The sequence below is a fragment of the Brachionichthys hirsutus genome, chromosome 5 (assembly GCF_040956055.1).
Source record: "Brachionichthys hirsutus isolate HB-005 chromosome 5, CSIRO-AGI_Bhir_v1, whole genome shotgun sequence".
NCBI classification, from domain to species: Eukaryota; Metazoa; Chordata; class Actinopteri; order Lophiiformes; family Brachionichthyidae; genus Brachionichthys; species Brachionichthys hirsutus.
Genome location: NC_090901.1, coordinates 8735117 through 8752209, shown reverse-complemented (window position 1 = coordinate 8752209; position 17093 = coordinate 8735117). Strand labels below are relative to the sequence as shown.

Below are 17093 nucleotides of genomic sequence, written 5' to 3'. Positions count from 1 at the left end.
TCATATTGTTTTTTTTTTTTTAGAACTTTTATTCATGTTATAATGATGTTGTATTCATTAAAAACACAAATCCCTTTGTCTCCAGTTTTAAGTAACAATGATTACAGCGATTATTTAATGCTTGTTGCAGCACGACAAGAGGTTGAAGTTCTCACACATCAGCCAATCGGCTTGGTGTTTTAATGACCTGCTCTGACCCAAGCTGCCTTTTATTTAAAGCTTGTGGCTACTGCTCATGTTTCAGACACTCTCAATTTCCTAACTTCTCACTTTCATTCCCATCGTCTCCCCTGTGCACCCCCCTACCCCCCTCCCCCTTTCTTACAGGTATGGCCTCGCAAGTGCAAGTGTTCTCCCCTCACACTCTCCAATCAAGTGCCTTCTTTAGCGTGAAGAAACTAAAGGTGGAGCAGAGTTGTAACTGGGATATGACAGGGTACGGCACACACAGAGAGGTCTACAGCCACAACAGTAGCAAGAACTTGTCTGCCGCCAGTGGCCCCCCAGGCATCAACAGCTCCTTGCAGGTTGCCAGCTCCACCCTACCCTACGAACAGGCACTAATCTTCCCAGCCAGCGCGAGCCACATTGTCGTCGCTTCAGCCAGCAGCACTTCGGGGGCCGTGGGGTCTCTGCTCAGCGGGGGTGGAGGTGGAGGCAGCAGCAACAGCAGCAGTGGTGGTGGAGGTGGCAGCGGTTTGGGTGGCGGGGTTGGCGTCCACAACCTGACGCGCCGCAGCACGGTCAGTCTCCTAGATACCTACCAGCGATGCGGGCTTAAACGCAAGAGCGAGGAGCTTGACAATAACAGCAGTGTGCAGATCATCGAGGAACACGGTCCACCGATGATCCAGAACGGAGCGGCCAGTGGCGCCACGGTGGCCACGGTGGCCACCGCCACCTCCACCGCAACGTCCAAGAACAGTGGCTCCAACAGTGAGGGGGACTACCAGCTGGTGCAGCATGAGGTGCTCTGCTCCATCACCAACACCTATGAAGTGCTGGAATTCTTGGGGCGAGGAACCTTTGGGCAAGTGGTTAAGTGCTGGAAGAGGGGCACCAACGAGATTGTGGCCATCAAGATCTTGAAGAACCACCCGTCGTACGCGCGCCAGGGCCAGATCGAGGTCAGCATCCTTGCTCGTCTCAGCACAGAGAGTGCAGATGACTACAACTTTGTTAGGGCCTACGAGTGCTTCCAGCACAAGAACCACACGTGCCTGGTGTTTGAGATGCTGGAGCAGAACCTGTACGACTTCCTCAAGCAGAACAAGTTCAGCCCTCTGCCGCTCAAATACATCAGGCCCGTGCTGCAGCAAGTGGCCACGGCGCTGATGAAGCTGAAGAGCCTGGGGCTGATTCACGCCGACCTGAAGCCCGAGAACATCATGCTGGTGGACCCGTCTCGGCAGCCCTACAGGGTCAAAGTCATCGACTTCGGCTCAGCAAGTCACGTGTCCAAAGCGGTCTGTTCGACGTACCTTCAGTCCAGATACTACCGGTAAGACCTGCAGCTTTGGAATCAGTGTCACTTCCTAATTCTGTCATGAAGTGCAGGTGAAACACACATGCAAATGTTTGGATGCTCAATGTGCTTTCTGTGTCTTGTTTGATTTATCCCTGCTTTCATAGGAATATTCTTTTTGTTGTTGTTGTTGACTTGTTTATTCAACAAAACACCCAGAATGCTTGCCAGCCGTCTAATCTGCTGAAGTCCCCTCGCTTTCCTCTGTTTTTTTTATTTTAAGCTGCAGCATTAACCCCCACATTCGAGCATGTGATAAGACAGAACATTGGGGGGGGGGGGGGGGGTTGCTGATATCCAGCTGCCTTGTGTGGTTCATATTAGCATGCTTTAGTTTTACTTTGATGATTATTGAAGTTCTGACAATTTAGGAGTTCTCTGGAATTAGGATGCGACAGGACACAGGAAATATTCGAAGCAATTGAAGCACAGATGTTTGCTGGTATCAACGTTAGGTATAAAATATTATTATATTTTGCATATTTTTAAGCCCCTGCCGTGACACAAAGTGACGGGAGGGAATAGGAATTGGTTCTGTCCATTCTTCCTCTCTATCCTTCCGTCTGTATGTCACTTCTAATTTCCAGAATATTAATCAAAAACTGCTTAATTATTTTACCCCCAAAGAACCTCCTGCAAATAACAACTAAGCACTGAAGTGGTCCCATTTGATATTGAACATATTTCATCATATTTCATCATTTTTAATTTTTTTCAATCCTGTACAAACTGAATTGGGGCTTATTCTTTGAGTGCTAGTCGTCTCAGAGAAAAGGTTTCTGGGGTGTAACTTAAAAAACATTCTGTATTTTTCCCATAAATATGCATTTCACATTTATTGGAGAGGCACCTTTTGAAATGTTCAGAATTTTCCTCATTTTATGAGTTCTTTTAAATCCCTCATTATTATTATTTTTTATTTACCTCCTGCAGGGCGGCATGGTGGCGTAGTTGTTGCACTCACAGCAATAAGGTACCGGGTTCAAATCCAATCTGTGCAGCGTTTGTATGTTCTCACCGTGCCTGCATTGGTTCTCTTTCCGGGTTCTCCGGTTTCCTCCTACCTCTGAAAGTGAATTGGTCATGCTATGTTGTCCATAGGTGTGAGTGTGCATCTATGTGTGGCCTGTACCAGCCTGTACCTGCGATGAACTGGCGGCTTGTCCAGGGTGTACCCCGCCTCTCGCCCGTAGACAGCCGGGGTAGGCTCCACGCTCCAGCCACTCTAGACCCGCACAGTGAAGCGGCTGTAAATGAGACGATTGTCTCATCTACAAGAAAATGGGTGGATGGTATAATTTTCCGCCTTTATGTGATGAACAAGAACTGCATCTGACAGTTCCAACGCTGTCCTGCTTCCTTCACTGAAATGCCCTTCAAATGCATTTTGTGTTTGTTCAAGAGAGGGTTTTTTGTAGATCTGCAGCCTGCCCACGGGCCTCTGCTCACCTCTCTGCAGCCCTGGCGATGAAGGGTCAGCCCGAGTTCCCTTGTAATCCACTCCAGCGGGACTTGCATTAGATCCAGAAGAATCTTTTAGAAGACATTTCTTTCTTCTTCTTCGTCTTCTTCATCTTTTATTTTTGCATTTTCTTTTTCCGGCGGTACAAACTGTGATTTTCGGTATCAGCCGAAGCAGAGTTGGGTTGATTGCGCGACGCTGCATGAAGAATCAAACAGTGTCTGTGTTCGTACAGAGACACGCTTTGTTCAGGACTCGGGCCGAGTGCCCGGCACTGACGGGAGAGCAGGTGTGTTCATGATACCATACATGCAAACGCACACATAGACCCGCGCGCATGCCAGGTGGTGGCTCTGCAACCGGCAGATTGTATTGCTGACGGAAGAGTTTGGTTTTCTAATCTGCGCAGTTTATTGCCGGCTGGTTAAATGTTTTTTTTTTTACTGCAAGCTTACAGAAAAGGTGGATTATCTTTGATCAGAAATGTAACTTTATTGAATTGGTGTTTGGGTTGTGGGTCCTGCTTGTTGAGCTGTTTCATCAGCGTTTTTGCAGCTCTTCCGAAGGTGCATGACACTTATTGGCTTGTTGTTGTTGCTTCTGGGTTGTAGGTCAACAAGAAGGCCATAAAACGTTTGTTTGTTTTTTCGGGGAACGAGGAGTGGAGGAGAGCATAGAGATCATCCCTTCATTTCCTCTTGGCAGTGTAGGAGTTTCAGGAAAGGCAGACCTTTACTCGAAACTTACCCAGAACCCAGAGCAGAGACTTGGCGACCCTGGTTTGAGGCATTGGGTGCGGCGTGTTTGTGTGTCACATGTTTTCTTTTCTGTACTGTGTGATGTGATGTCATGCACATACAGATTGCCAGCAACAAGAGTCTGTGTGTTCCACCAGGACTCGTTGTGATGAACGAGGCGTGTCAATTCAAAGAATGAGCTCATGGCAGATGAGCACTTGGGGCATCTTATCATTGTAGGCAGTTTACAGAGCAAACAAACTTTGGCTGCGGGTAGAGTTCATGCCGAGTTCAAAAGCTTATAGAACGTTAAACCATCTCTGATGATGTCAGATAAGAAGATGGATTGTTCTGGATACCTTTACAGGGTAGAGGGTTACACACAGCTGGGATGTGCCAGCTCCAACCTGCTGGCTCTGGGTTACTCACTATTTTTTATTATTATAAATTACATACCCACAGATGCAGTATTGCATCTTTGTGAATGCACATTTTTGATTCCAAGCCCCATTTTGGATTGATGAGGTGAAATAGCACGAGACTATCAAGAGAGTATTGTATTTATATTTCCTGTGTTCCTCTTTTTCCAATCTTTTCATATAGACGAGCCCAAATAAAGTAATTTCAACCATCACAGACATTTGTACGCACCAAACCGAAAGCGTTTTTCTTTTTGCCTTGAATCCGTTTGGTGGGAGCCTCAAACCTCTCACACAAAAGTTTGTTTTTTGTATTTTGGATGTCATAGATACCGCTTGCCGGTGATGCTGGAAAGGTTGTAAGAGCCTGGAACAAGGCGGACTCACAAAAACAAAACACCGGTAGTCAAGTCAAACAAGTGATTTGCAAGAACGCCTCCTTAGGATGCTCGAGTTTCTGCTTTGCTTGCTTCATTGTGTAGAGAATCGTCTCATGTAGACGAGCTCATCTATCTTTCTTTCTGTGTGCAGCACTGCCTGCCACTGTGGCGGAATAATCTCTTATTACATTTATAGATCATTCTTTCTGGAGTCGGCTACAACGTTCTCTCTGTCTTCTTTATTCATTTATTTTGCTGCTTATGTGCTGATTGCCTGAACTTGTTCTCTAAACCCTGCCCCGACATCTTTTATTCCTCCCCTTATTTCCTGCTCTCCTTTTCCTGCCTATTGCTAATGTTGAAACAGGTAACCCGTCAGGTCAGGTTTACCCTATGCACTAAAACAAAAGGGGATTATCGTCACGCCCCGGTTGGACATGCTTGTCCTATTTATCTCATCGGGTAAAGACCATGAGGTGGATGGAATGCAGCGAGGTATTTAAGTTCCTGTAATGTTTCCTCAACCGGTAAAGCTGACAGGCATCAAGCTTGTGGCTGCTTTTAGGGGGGGGGGGGGGGGGGGGGTAACGTGTTTCACCTTTTACACCACTGCTGGACATCCCATTGTTTGTTTTTTTTAGGTATGGGGGACTTTGATGTCTCCAATGTACAGGGGGCCTGGTCCATGGATTCGCTCATAGCACAATCAAACGGGCATTTCTGACTTGACACATGAATAATAATAAAATAAATACTGAGCAGTATGAACAACCAAATAGATTTTGTTCTCATTGCGATGGAGATAAATTTACTATAGTTTTTCTGTGCTGGCTGGCGGCATTGGATAATCATAATGATCCCACAAATCAACATCTGTTTCATGAGGGCTTTGTCTTCGGTAGAAAGTAAAGAAACTTGTTCAGAGAACTTGCGGACTACCCGGAGTGAAAGGGAAACACTGTTCAGTTTAATTTTTAATTGCTTTTAGGGCCATCCACAACATTTTATAGTAGGGTGGGAGAGGCAGCTGTCCCAGAGACAAAGAACAAACCTCGGTTATGCACAGTGCGAAATTCTGCATGACTCGGTGCAGTATATGCAGTAGAAGTTCATATTTTTAAATACCCTGGTGAGTTTGCCACAAATACCTGAACTCAATTGTGTGCACCTCCTTAACAAGCCTCTTTTTAAAAAAAAATTATTCTATGAGTATAAATAAGCACAAACACTATGAATGCCATCTAGAAGAAATGGAAAACGTACACCATTGCCCTCATTTGTAGATCATGAATCATCTGTCTAGCACTCTCTTTTCATCTGTCCTTGACTCTAGATATTTGGATCAGCTACAAAGAGATGCTGCCTTCATTTGCCCACTTCTTTTCCAGCAGACCTCACCCCTCATGTCCACAGAAAGAAAGGACTGTCTCGCTGTAGCCGCTTTTCAGTGGCGAGCTCAATTGCCCTCAAGTCAGAGTAAATTAGTAAATTAAGCAGCTCTGTTATTAACAGCCCAAAAGCATGAAGCTGTATTACATTTAATTCACCTGCCAGCGTGTGCTGGCTATTTAATATACATATTGTAGACGACACACTTTGACATGCAAGCCCAAACTATATGGTGCATACAGAGCCAGAATTAACACATTAGACATTGCAGCTATAATAAAAGCAACAGCGTCTGAGGAGGAGGATGAGGAGGAGGCATGCCAGCCGGGTCTGCGTAGTCTCAGTGCTATTAATTTGATGGGAATGGCCTCTGGTTGCCGACATCTTAATGCGTCCAGATGGAAACTCCATAAAATGCTCATATCGTGGAAACGTATTTTTAAAACCTGTGTGTTTTATGTTGATGGCAAATGTGAGCACAGCTGATGCGCCGCTGTGATCTCCGACACCCTGGACATATTTCTCATGTTGCTTAAACAACTGATGAAATATATCTGTCTTCATCAGGGGTGGTGCAGGCGCTGCCCAGGCTGGGGCGGCTGCTGGTGTAAGATGCGCCCCTGCCCCACCTGTCTATCTGTCTTGCTATCTGTTTTCGGCGTTGTGCAACCAGTCAGACCGGGCGGGCGTTCCGGCACATTTACCCTGGCTCTGTCGGGGGGGGAAAAAAAAAACCCCATCAAGTGTTTTAATGAATGAGGTTGCTATTAGTTACTGTTCTGCGAGGCGTGTATTTAAGTGTGTGCATATAAACCAGGCAGAGAGAGACAGGCAGGTATAAATGGCAGGATGAGTTTTTTGCAGAGGAAAGATGAATTAGAAAAAGGGCAGAAATGCAGATTGACTCTGTGGCGCCGGTGCTACGAGACAACGCGCTGTTCATAGTGTGTGGAAGTTCGTTGTCTTGCATTCCTTCCCAGAACCTGGAACAGCTTTCTCTGCCCCTCAAGCAGCGGCAGATTATTACTAAGGCAGATGAGCTTTCACTGTGTTCAGCCTGACTGGCTGGCTGCCGTGCCGTTTGTTGACTTTCTGGTGTGTTGGCTTTGTACCTTTTGTGAGACCATCCGGGGGCCAGCGCCGCCCTGTTGTTCAGTAGATGCTGGATATTGTCAGGAAATGGTTTTGAAGACGGACCGCTCCCTGTCGTCACTGCTGTGCTGTTTATAGTAATAATAATAATAATAATAATAGAATAGAATACTTTAGTATGCATGACAGAATCCCCAACCTGTTTCTCATTTATAATTTGCCTCTGGGCCACAGAGCAGGAGACATGCAGCGTCGAAGCTAATTAGCCAACCAAGGCATATGCAGCTGGAATACATACAGTTGTCATCTGCTCTCTGTCATTTTGGCAATTGATGAATGGGAATTTGTTACCCTTCAAGAAACAGTGAAAAGCGAGCACCAAGTGGATGGATACAAAGGTCCATCCACTCATGATGGGCTGCCCAGGTGTGTGTGTGTGTGTGCGCGTGTGTATGTTTGTGCACCCCTGCTTCTAAGACAGAGCTTTCTGAGTCTCACCAAATCGTTTCATCTCTGCTATTCCTCTTTGTTCTCCCCCGCAGTTCAATTTCCATACATTTCCCTGGATGTTAAGCTTCCTTGATAAAACGCAGCCTAGAAAATGCTCACTAAGTCTGCAATCTGCCTGCTTTATATTGATTGGATTATTTTAACAGTAGAGCCCCCCCCCCCCCTCCCCCAAGTTTTTGGGGGTAGTTAGCACACGTTGGCAGCATGTAGAAACGTGCTCAACCTCACAGGTGTTTGCTGCATAATCCCACAGGCTAACTGAGAAATTCATAAACTGGTAGGTCATTAAAATGCTCAGACTCCACTGTCGGGTTGCAGCCACGGAACAAAAGCGTTTTCTCCTCACCTACGTCTGACGATCATTAACTGGACAGGTGAAATGTCCCACCGCGGTGCTCCTATATTCATTTTCCTGCTCGCCACAGATTTGTCTTTCTTGTTTGGATTCATTCGGTGGGTTGGCAGGATGATGGCTGCCATCAGTGGCTGACTGGCACAGGTGCCCCCCCGGGCCTAAATAAATCATGAAGCCTCCTGCTGATCCCCCACCTCTCTCCTTCCATCATCCCACTATGCCCACCATCCCTCCGCAGGGAACTCCAGAAATGGGGTAGCCCCCACCTCTGTACACTTCTGCAGCTCCTTCCCTTTCAATTCCCCCCCCCCCCCTCACCCTCACCTCTTCCATCCAATGCCATGAATATTTAAAAGCGAACACCAAGATGGAAAATACGCACCAAGGGCAACGAATGTGCAATAAAGGGGTCGGGGGGTAGGAATGCTTATTTTAGGACCCTGGATTTATTTATTTGAAAGCTGGTTAGGAGGCTGTTGGTGAAAGTCCTGGTGGATCCAACGGCAGAGGGAGCGTTAGAAAGACTGCGCAAAACAGAGATTATGAACACCCGCCGGGAGAAGGACAGCAGAGACACTGATCCAAGATATAGCTGTCCAGCTAGGAGGGAGAGGCCTGTGGGCTCCGTTTGGGCTGAGTGTGTGTTCAGACTGACTGCCAGTGTGACATAGAATGCCTGGTGTGCAGAGGCCCATGTAGGCTGCTGTGAAGTTCTCAGCAGAACAAACGGATCCATTTGTTTTCTCAATTGGAGGAATTTGCTAATGTGCATATATGAGGGTAAATAGTTTGGCTAATTTCTGCCCAGCAAGTTCACTGTCACTCGTCCAGCCAGCTGGGGCGCCCTTATAAACGGGCGCTCCCGCTTTCCACCTCTTTCTTTAGTCTCATCCCTGGTTTAACATGTAAACTTTATTTTCATTTAACCAGCACTTTGGACATTTATACGCCTGCATTTATGTCCCTGCCTTTTAAATGCATTCGCCGTGTTTGATAGCCCAGTTAAACTCGTATTCATGGTGACAGTCAGCACTCTGTAAAAATGTTGCCATTTTCCATTCATCATTAAGTTGAAAAATGAGGCTGTGTTCTTGCCACAAAGGCTATTTATTCTCAGCGCCACTCATAAAGCTGTGCAGAAGCGTCGCTGCGTGACCCAAAGAGTCCAATGATTAACGCCACGCATTGCTCGCATAGTCCAGATGAAGGATGATGGAGGCTTTAGCCCGACACTCATCAATTCCATTTACATTAACATTTCACCTGTTTGGAAGTCAGAAGAAAACTGCATTTAGTTAACAGAATATAAACATTTTCCCAACTGATTGTAGGGAAGGTTTGTAGATTGGTGGCCCATGGAGTGGGGGAAGAGGTGATAAGATCCATATCAGGGTGGGAATCTGGCAAGTATTTTTTGCAGCTGTGGGGAGGGGGGAGGGGGGGGGGGGCATCAGCTCTTCACACGCTCATCTTGTCGGAAATGCATGCAAGCCATAAAAGATGGTGTGAAGCAAATCCGATTTCACATCAGCTTGATAAATAATTTAAAATGACTAATAGCGCCAGACAGAGAAATTGTTAAAATATTGTTTTCGGCATATCAGAGTGTCTTTTTCCTTCTTTTTTTTTTGGCCTGAGGCATAATTTGTTTGGGAAAATAATGATTTCTGAATTGGATCTCAGTTATTAAATATTTAAAAGGTTAACATTAGAAATGGGGAAGCATCCAGGAGTGTTTCCGCCATTACTACTTAAGACAGGAGAAAATATATACTGGTATATATATTTTGTATTCCTAATATTTTACAAAATAAGAGCAATGCAAACTCCCGAACTTCTGTGCGCCTGGCCGCCGAGCTTTGATGACTAATCCCGGTGTTTTGTGAGCGAGGCACGTCAGATTGTCTGTTGAGTTCAGCTTGTTATTGGGTGCACAAGCTGGGAGGCACCAAAGAACCTTAAGACCCACGGACAGACAGACAGCCCACGGAGGAATGAAAAGAATAAAAAATAACATCTTCAACTCAGATGGTAGATTTCGCAACAAAGAAAAAAGCTGAAATACTACAATAAAAAGAGGAGACAAAGAAGAGGCAAAACAGCAAGAGACACACAAATGTGAACAACAGTTCCTCAGACGCACTGAGCAGTTAGTAATCTGTGTGTGCGACCGGCTGCTCGTGTCCTGTCCTTGTTACGCACCACGTTCAGTGGCTGTGTACTATGTGCATGCTTAGAATATATGGCTGTATTTATGCAAGGCAGGCCGAAAGAGGCATCAGGTGTGGCCCCTTCAAACGTGTCGGGGGCCGTCAGGTAGGCATTAACAATGTACTCTGTCAGTACAGTGAGAATCTATACGCCATTAAACAGATGGCTTCTCTTCAACAAACATATTTTTGCTGGCTGAAAGTCTCCTGGCAGCAGCGAACCAGAGGCAGACAGGGCGATTGATGAGAGATGAGATCTTCCACTCACCTTTACAAATCCTGCAGCATTGCCGTCCCTGTGTCTGGCCAAAGGCAATTGTGTACATCCCCACCCCTCTCTGGTTGTCTCTGTGTTGTCTTTTCTGTACATATATTGGCTTTGAGAAGACTAAACACATGTACCCTTGAAGTAGAATTTCTTTCATCCGCAGAACTCTGTTTTCTCACCAATCAAGAGCAACTGAGCCGTGAAGCAAAGTTGATGCGGAAGGTGGTCTGTATGTTTTCAACTGATGGCTTGAACACCTTCCATAGAAATGAAAGCTCCCTTACACTCCAGGTTGATGTGTCCATTAAGTCCATTAACACACACACACACACACTGGATCTGGCACAAGCGGCTTTTAGCATGCAAACAAGCCACGGCTAAATAATGCTCTCTCGTTTGAACAGGAAATGCATTTAACATAGATCCTGGAGGTGGATACAAGTCTTTTCTGCCTTTTATCTGGTCCATTGTTGTCAGAATGAATGGAGGACCTAAGCGTGCATCATTTCATGTGAAATCTACAAGGAGCTTTCTCTGTTATGGCCATCGCTATGGCAACCAAGGAGCTTGTTCCAAACTGGTCCCTTTGCCTCTGAAGGTGCACACCTGAGCTCGTCCAGGGCTGATCCGCCTGACCGGACCAACTGACAGCTGTGTACTTTAGGAACAGCGAGGGCCCTTGAGCCTCGCTCACGTCTCACCGCTATTGTTTGCCCAGGTGGGCCAGAACGCCACCCCCCCCCCCCCCGCTCTCGTCCTCTTTCTCTCTTTGTTCCACAGGGACCTATGGTCCAACTGAAGCTCTCAGTTACACAAAGAAGCCAAATTGGCTTTCATCTCCAGCCTGTTGCCAGCTGTGTGCATTGTGTGCAAAAAGAAAGTATAGATTTTACCCATGACTCTGTTATTATCATTGGCTTTGAGTCATTGCTTTCCTCGCAGGAACACAGGAGTCTTCTCCAACCCTAATTTCGGATTTCTTATTAAAGCCTTTGGCATGACTTTACTGTTAGCAGTGCTGTTTTGAAGAAAAAACCCCCGATGATGCTGGGAAGTCCTCAAAAGCCCCCTTTCTAGTTTTTATTAATAGTGCCAAGCTCTTGACATAACACATTTAGGTGCTGAAGTACACGATCTCCACAGTCTCACAGGAGCCTGTGTTGTTCAGAGCATTGCACCATGGGTACGCCAGGATACCCAGAGCAGGGGGCTTTCATTAACGCTCCTTGCCCCTTATCCACTCTTCCAATATTTGCCTTTTTTGTTGTTGTTGTTGTTGTTGCATCTTTGAATGTGTCCTCCTATACCCAGCCCTCTACTCTTCCTCTTGTCCTCCTCCATCTCTCCACTCCTCTCCTCATTTCTTTTAACCATGACCCCTGCCCCTTGAGCATCCCTCTCAGACGCCCGTCAGGACCGAGACCTTCGGTATGCCGTATGTCCCGCTGGCGCTTTCTGCATAATTCTGTTGAATGTCAGAGCAGGCAATTTGTGAGGGCACGCGGCAGAGTGCAGAACCGATTGTCAGCTCGAGCGAGATCTACTGAGTGTGTAGGAAAAGGCCTGCGTAACTGAAATAATTTGGTGTACGCCGCAGAAGAGCTGTGCAGAAAGTGAAACTGTGGGGACCGCTCTTTCCTCTCATCGCGGTTAAACAGGTGGCAAAGGAGGAAAGAGGTCAGCTACCCTGTTGTGCCTTGCGTCGTTGCGGGTGTGTGCATGCAGTGCACGTGTGCTATCATCCAAAATACAAACTCGCAAGTCTCACAGAGTCGACCATCAAAGGCAGGCATCAGCAGACTGCTTACACTCAAGGTGCTCAATGCCTCTCTTTGACTCGTCAGCACGCACGCTGCAGCTCAAGTCGCTCGTCGCCGCACCACTTGTTCTCCAGAAATGCCATCATCAGGTGGAAGGCCTTCTGCTTGTTTTGTGTGTACTTTTTGTACGTCCGTCTCCTGCCAGTTTCACCTGCCTCGTTCTACAGGAGCAGAGGGAAAGGGTGGAGAATGGATGGATGCCTCATAAGCGCCTGAATCGTAAAGGATTTGAAGCTCAAGTGTGGTACCGCCAGCGACCTGCCACATGTCTCTCCTCTTTTCTTCAAGCCAAAAAGCGCTTCTCTTGACTTAAGAAATGAAGCCGTTATCGGTGGGATAATTGTACAAATCCGGGCTGTTGGATCATCTAAACACAAATCTCAACGGCCCTTTTAGATATACTGCAGACAGCTGAAGCAGGGCTGACCCTGGACCAGAATCATGAATGTTGAGCCTGCGTACAGCAGACGATGACCGTCAGTTTGCGGACTCACCGTGTGAGGCCAGTTCTGAAAGGGTTTATTTGACAGCAAGTTGACTAAAGCAAGACATTGTGCAAAAAGAAGATTTGCAGATTCAGACATCATTCCTGCCAGAAACACAGGAAGGCAACGGCGCACATTGAGACGAGGGCGCCTCCCTCCACCTTTCTCGTTGTTAAACTGGGAGCGATGAGCGCTATTTGCATTACTCAGTTCCTGCGGAGCCGAATCAAACAGAGACAGAGCTGTGAGCAAAACGAACGCTCTCAGGGTGGCCCTGCTCTAATTGCAACCGGGGTGCATTTACTGATTATAGTTAAGTGGTCCAAAATGGTCCCCTGCTTTCTGTTGCATTGACCTATACACCCCCCCCCCCCGGTGAAGGCAGTCAATAGCAGGCCTGTTGAGATGCCTTTCAGCTGAGGGAATAAAATAAGGCTCAGTCCCTGTCTCTGATTGCGCCGGAGAAGAGAGTTTCCAATCAAAGTAACGCAGACAGCCGGACTCTTCAGGTGGATGAAATGAACACTGAGGTAAATCACAAGCACCAACCTGGAGCTGCGCAGGCTAATCAGACTTCCTGTAAGAGTGAACAAAGACTGGTAAGCCATTAAACCCATTTCCACGCTTTAGGCTGTGCATCCTTTCGGTGAGTGCGTCAGCAACACGTGACCGTTCGTGGTGACGCCGAAAACACTGCGAAATGTGGTCAGATGGAAATGAATGGCTTGCAAAGTGGAATGTAAATGTGGTCGCAGAGAGAGGAAATGAAATCTTCGCTAAAGAAACCGATGACGGTTGTAAGCATGCGCAAAGGAGGAGTGTCTTCCTCCTTTTGAGCATTATAGCATGGAAATTTTGTTTTTGTCTGCTCCTGCTCTCTCTCTCTCTCTCTCCCTCTCTCTCCCCTTCTCAACCCAACCAGAGACAGATGGCCGTCCACCATGAACCTTAGGTTCTGTCCAAGGTTTCTGCCTGTTAAAGGGAAGTTTTTCCTTGCCTCCGTTGCCAAAGTTCTTGCTCTTGTGGGATAAGTTGGGTTCCGTCCTTCCCTGCAGGTCTTTCCCTGCTAATCCTGTAAAGTGCCTTGAGATGACTTTCTGTTGTGATCTGGCGCTATAGAAATAAAATTGAATTGAATAGATTTTGTTCACGCTTTTCTTCATTTTCGTGAACATGATGCAAAGGTTCACTTTTTGTGCTTCGCTTGATTAGCTGACCTGAGCACAAGGTGTGGTGCAGCTGAAAATGCATTTGTTTGCCTCCATGAAGGAGTTATTTCCTTCTCTTTCCTTGAGCAGGTTTTGCGCTGTACATAACCCCTGATGTAATTCCTTCTCCCCCCTCAATGCTGGTGTCAGAAACACTGGGCTGTGTCCCTGCAGCCATTTTGGTCATAATCTCTCTCATGACCGTATTATGTTCCAATTTATATAGTTAACTGATGGCAGCGCTCAGGATTGTTACACATTCTGTATCAGTACATTCCTGATTTCTCTAAAAGCAACACGTCCTTGAGATCTGTTGTCTATTAATGCTGTTATTCACAAAGCTCGCAGTTATGTGTGTGTGTGTGTTGGGGGGGGGGGGGGGGGGGGGGGGCAACAGTCGTAAAATAACAAGCCCCATTACATAAACATGGTGAAGTAATTGGGGTAGAATTTTTTTTTTATTATAGGAGCTTGCAAAATTGCTTCATGCCAATTAGAGAGAGAGAGTGCTTTATGACTTTGACATGCTGTAGAAGGGTGTGTTTGTTTGGGGGGAGGGGGGGGCGTATTTGCTGCCTGTGACTAATAGAACATGTTTGTGCACACGGCTGACTTTCTCATCCATATAGCATGAAGGTCTGCGAACGCCGAGGCAAGAAAGCAGACCTGAGCCCCAAAACAGTCGGAAAGACCAGACAGATCTCAGGAGGACAAAAGAAAGACTGGCAATCTGTCAGGCTGTTAAGAAGCACACAATTAGGCCTACAGACAGAAAGAGGTTATGGTCTGGCTGCAGGCAGGGACAGACCCTTCGAATGAACATTTAGGTTAGACAGACTGGCTGAAAGGGTCAGGCTTTTCAGCTGCCCTCAGACATAGATCAGACACTGAACACAGACCCAGTCATCCAGGACACATTGCACACTCGGAGCCCAACGTCAGGGAGAGAAGCTCTGCCTCCGCCTCCCTGGAAGGAAGGGGAACCAAGGACGTCTCCTGAAGTTTGCATGTTTGCATATCTCAGCCAGGTTTGCATCTCAGCCAGATCCAGCCTTGTTTGTTGCGCCTGTAACATGCTCTGCTGCACCGACCCACATTAGTAAAGCACTGGTAGACTTAACCCTTCGCTGGCTGGCCAGACGGCCAAACTAGAACACATTTGGGGGGTGCGCGCACACATAAACACACACACCTCTTGTTCTAAGTTCTCATTTCCTGACCCGGGTGGCATTAAGGCTAAAATGGGAGATGCGCTTGGATTGTGTTTTCTGCGTCCTGTGCACTATGACTGATGATAACGAGGGGGACCAAGGCCAGAGGAGAGGGGTGGAGTCAATATGCTAATATGTGGGTGTCCATTTTGATGCCTCGCTGCCAGCATGGAGAGGTTTGGAGATTTGGACTATCATTCTCCACCACTTTTCCCCTCATTAAACCCCTGCATTTCTCTCAATCTCTGTCCTCCCCCCCATCCCCTGCTTTCTGCCCTCTTTCCATCATGCCCTTTACTGTCTTCTCCTCCATTTCGCTCGCTCCATCTCCCTCCCGTTGCGGTGCTGCCACCCACCCAAATGCCTCTCTCCTAGAATATGAGATACATTTGTTTTCCTCTGCCAGGCTACGCGAGTGGGACACGTGGCGTCCAAACTGCTGATGTGTTGGTTCCTAGGTAATTAGGATATCCCTTGGTCTCCAAGAAAACTAAACTAATGTTTCATTTGCTTCTCCATTCAAAGGAAGCCCTTCTTTGTTATTGCAATGGCAATTAGTTGGCGCTAAGGCCCAGGCATTTCCTGTGATTGTTTTGATTTGCATAGAGAGTGAATCAGAGAGTATTAAGACCCTATACTCCTCTTCTCATACTGCCATTACAGCCACCCACCCCTCCCTTCCTACTTCTTCCTCTATCCCCTCACCACGCAACATCACCATCAGTGGCTTCGCAAAACCAAAACCTCGACCCCCCCCCTGCCTGTGACAACTTTGTTCAATGTGGCTGATTGGCAGAGGATGGATTGACCAACCAGAGGGAAGAGCACAATGATTTTTGTATTTATTTTCCCAAGACAAAAAGCGCCAGCGGGTCACATAGTTCTCCCCAGCGCAATCCTAACGGGGGCGTCTTCTAGTTTCAGCCAATATCCTCTAATTAACTGCCCGTGTGTAACCTCGGTAATGGCGTTGCACGGGGGATGGCACTAATGAAAGTTGTTCATTGAAGGTATAAACAAATGTCTGCAGATGAGGATGTCAAACTTGCCTGCATGCACAGCGAGCAAACGCAGCGCGTGGCGCAGAAGCACGGCGATCCCGCGTGGCGTCAGAGACTTGATCGGTGAGCCAGTAAACAGATAGATGTTGCTGAGCGTGTTTGTTCTGGGCCATGAGGGGAAGCCATTAACCAGCATCGCTGCTATGTGGAGGCTGGTGTGTTTTCTACTCTGCTCAGATAAGGCTGTTTCCTTTCAGGGCAAATATGCAGCTGCCATGTTTTATGAATAATCCAGCGTGGCCATGCCTTTTTGTTCTTAGCAGCCATGTCATTTTTGTTACACTTAGTGCTTATCTATTAATTAAAACCTATACAACCTGATTTGCTTCAACGTCACTGGGCACGCCTGAATTGACTTCCGGTGTGCCGTCATGACGGGCGTCTTTGTTTAGTGTGACAGTACTTAAAATGATATGATGCCCTCATCAGATTAGCAGAGCTGGTGTTTTCCCCCATTTGTTGGGCTTTGTGGATTCAGGAAGACTTTTGTCTGGGAGGATGAGAGAGACCGAGAGCGCATGAGAGAGCGAGGGGGGGGGCTAATGGGTAGATAGAGGCTAAGCTGTAGGGACAAAACCTGAGTAGTTAATCCATGAGACAGCACTCTGTGCTCGTCTGCTCTTGACTGGCGTGGCATGGCCGGGGAGTGGAACATCCAGGGCCCCAACAGACAGACATGGCCTCCTGATCTATATTTCAAAGCAGAGAGTCGAGAGGAATTCAGTAATGAGCTCCCATCTTCCTTTTGGTAGAGAAAGACTCTCTTTCTGGAACTAATTGAAAGTGACATGTGGAGTGCCGGGGAGCTCTTTGGGGGGGCCTGTGCTGCGTTTTAAGGGATGTGGAGAGATAAGCTTGCATGCCGCTCTCTGGCTTGTGTGTCACGGGTCTGAAACAAACAGCTCTCTCAAACGAGAGTGATGCACTTAGCGGCTGCGATTGTGGGGGGGTACCGTGTTTT

At 47.1% G+C, this 17093-nt stretch overlaps 1 protein-coding gene across 1 annotated transcript in view; it reads left to right on the top strand.

Annotated features, from left to right (window-relative positions):
- The first annotated feature begins 329 nt into the window (after window positions 1-329).
- Window positions 330-17093, top strand: part of hipk2 (homeodomain interacting protein kinase 2) — a 42248-nt gene continuing 25484 nt past the window's right edge. Inside the window, exon 1 of the mRNA XM_068739148.1 lies at window positions 330-1501. Within this exon, the coding sequence (XP_068595249.1) occupies window positions 330-1501 (1172 nt within the window). The remainder of the gene's footprint in view (window positions 1502-17093) is intronic.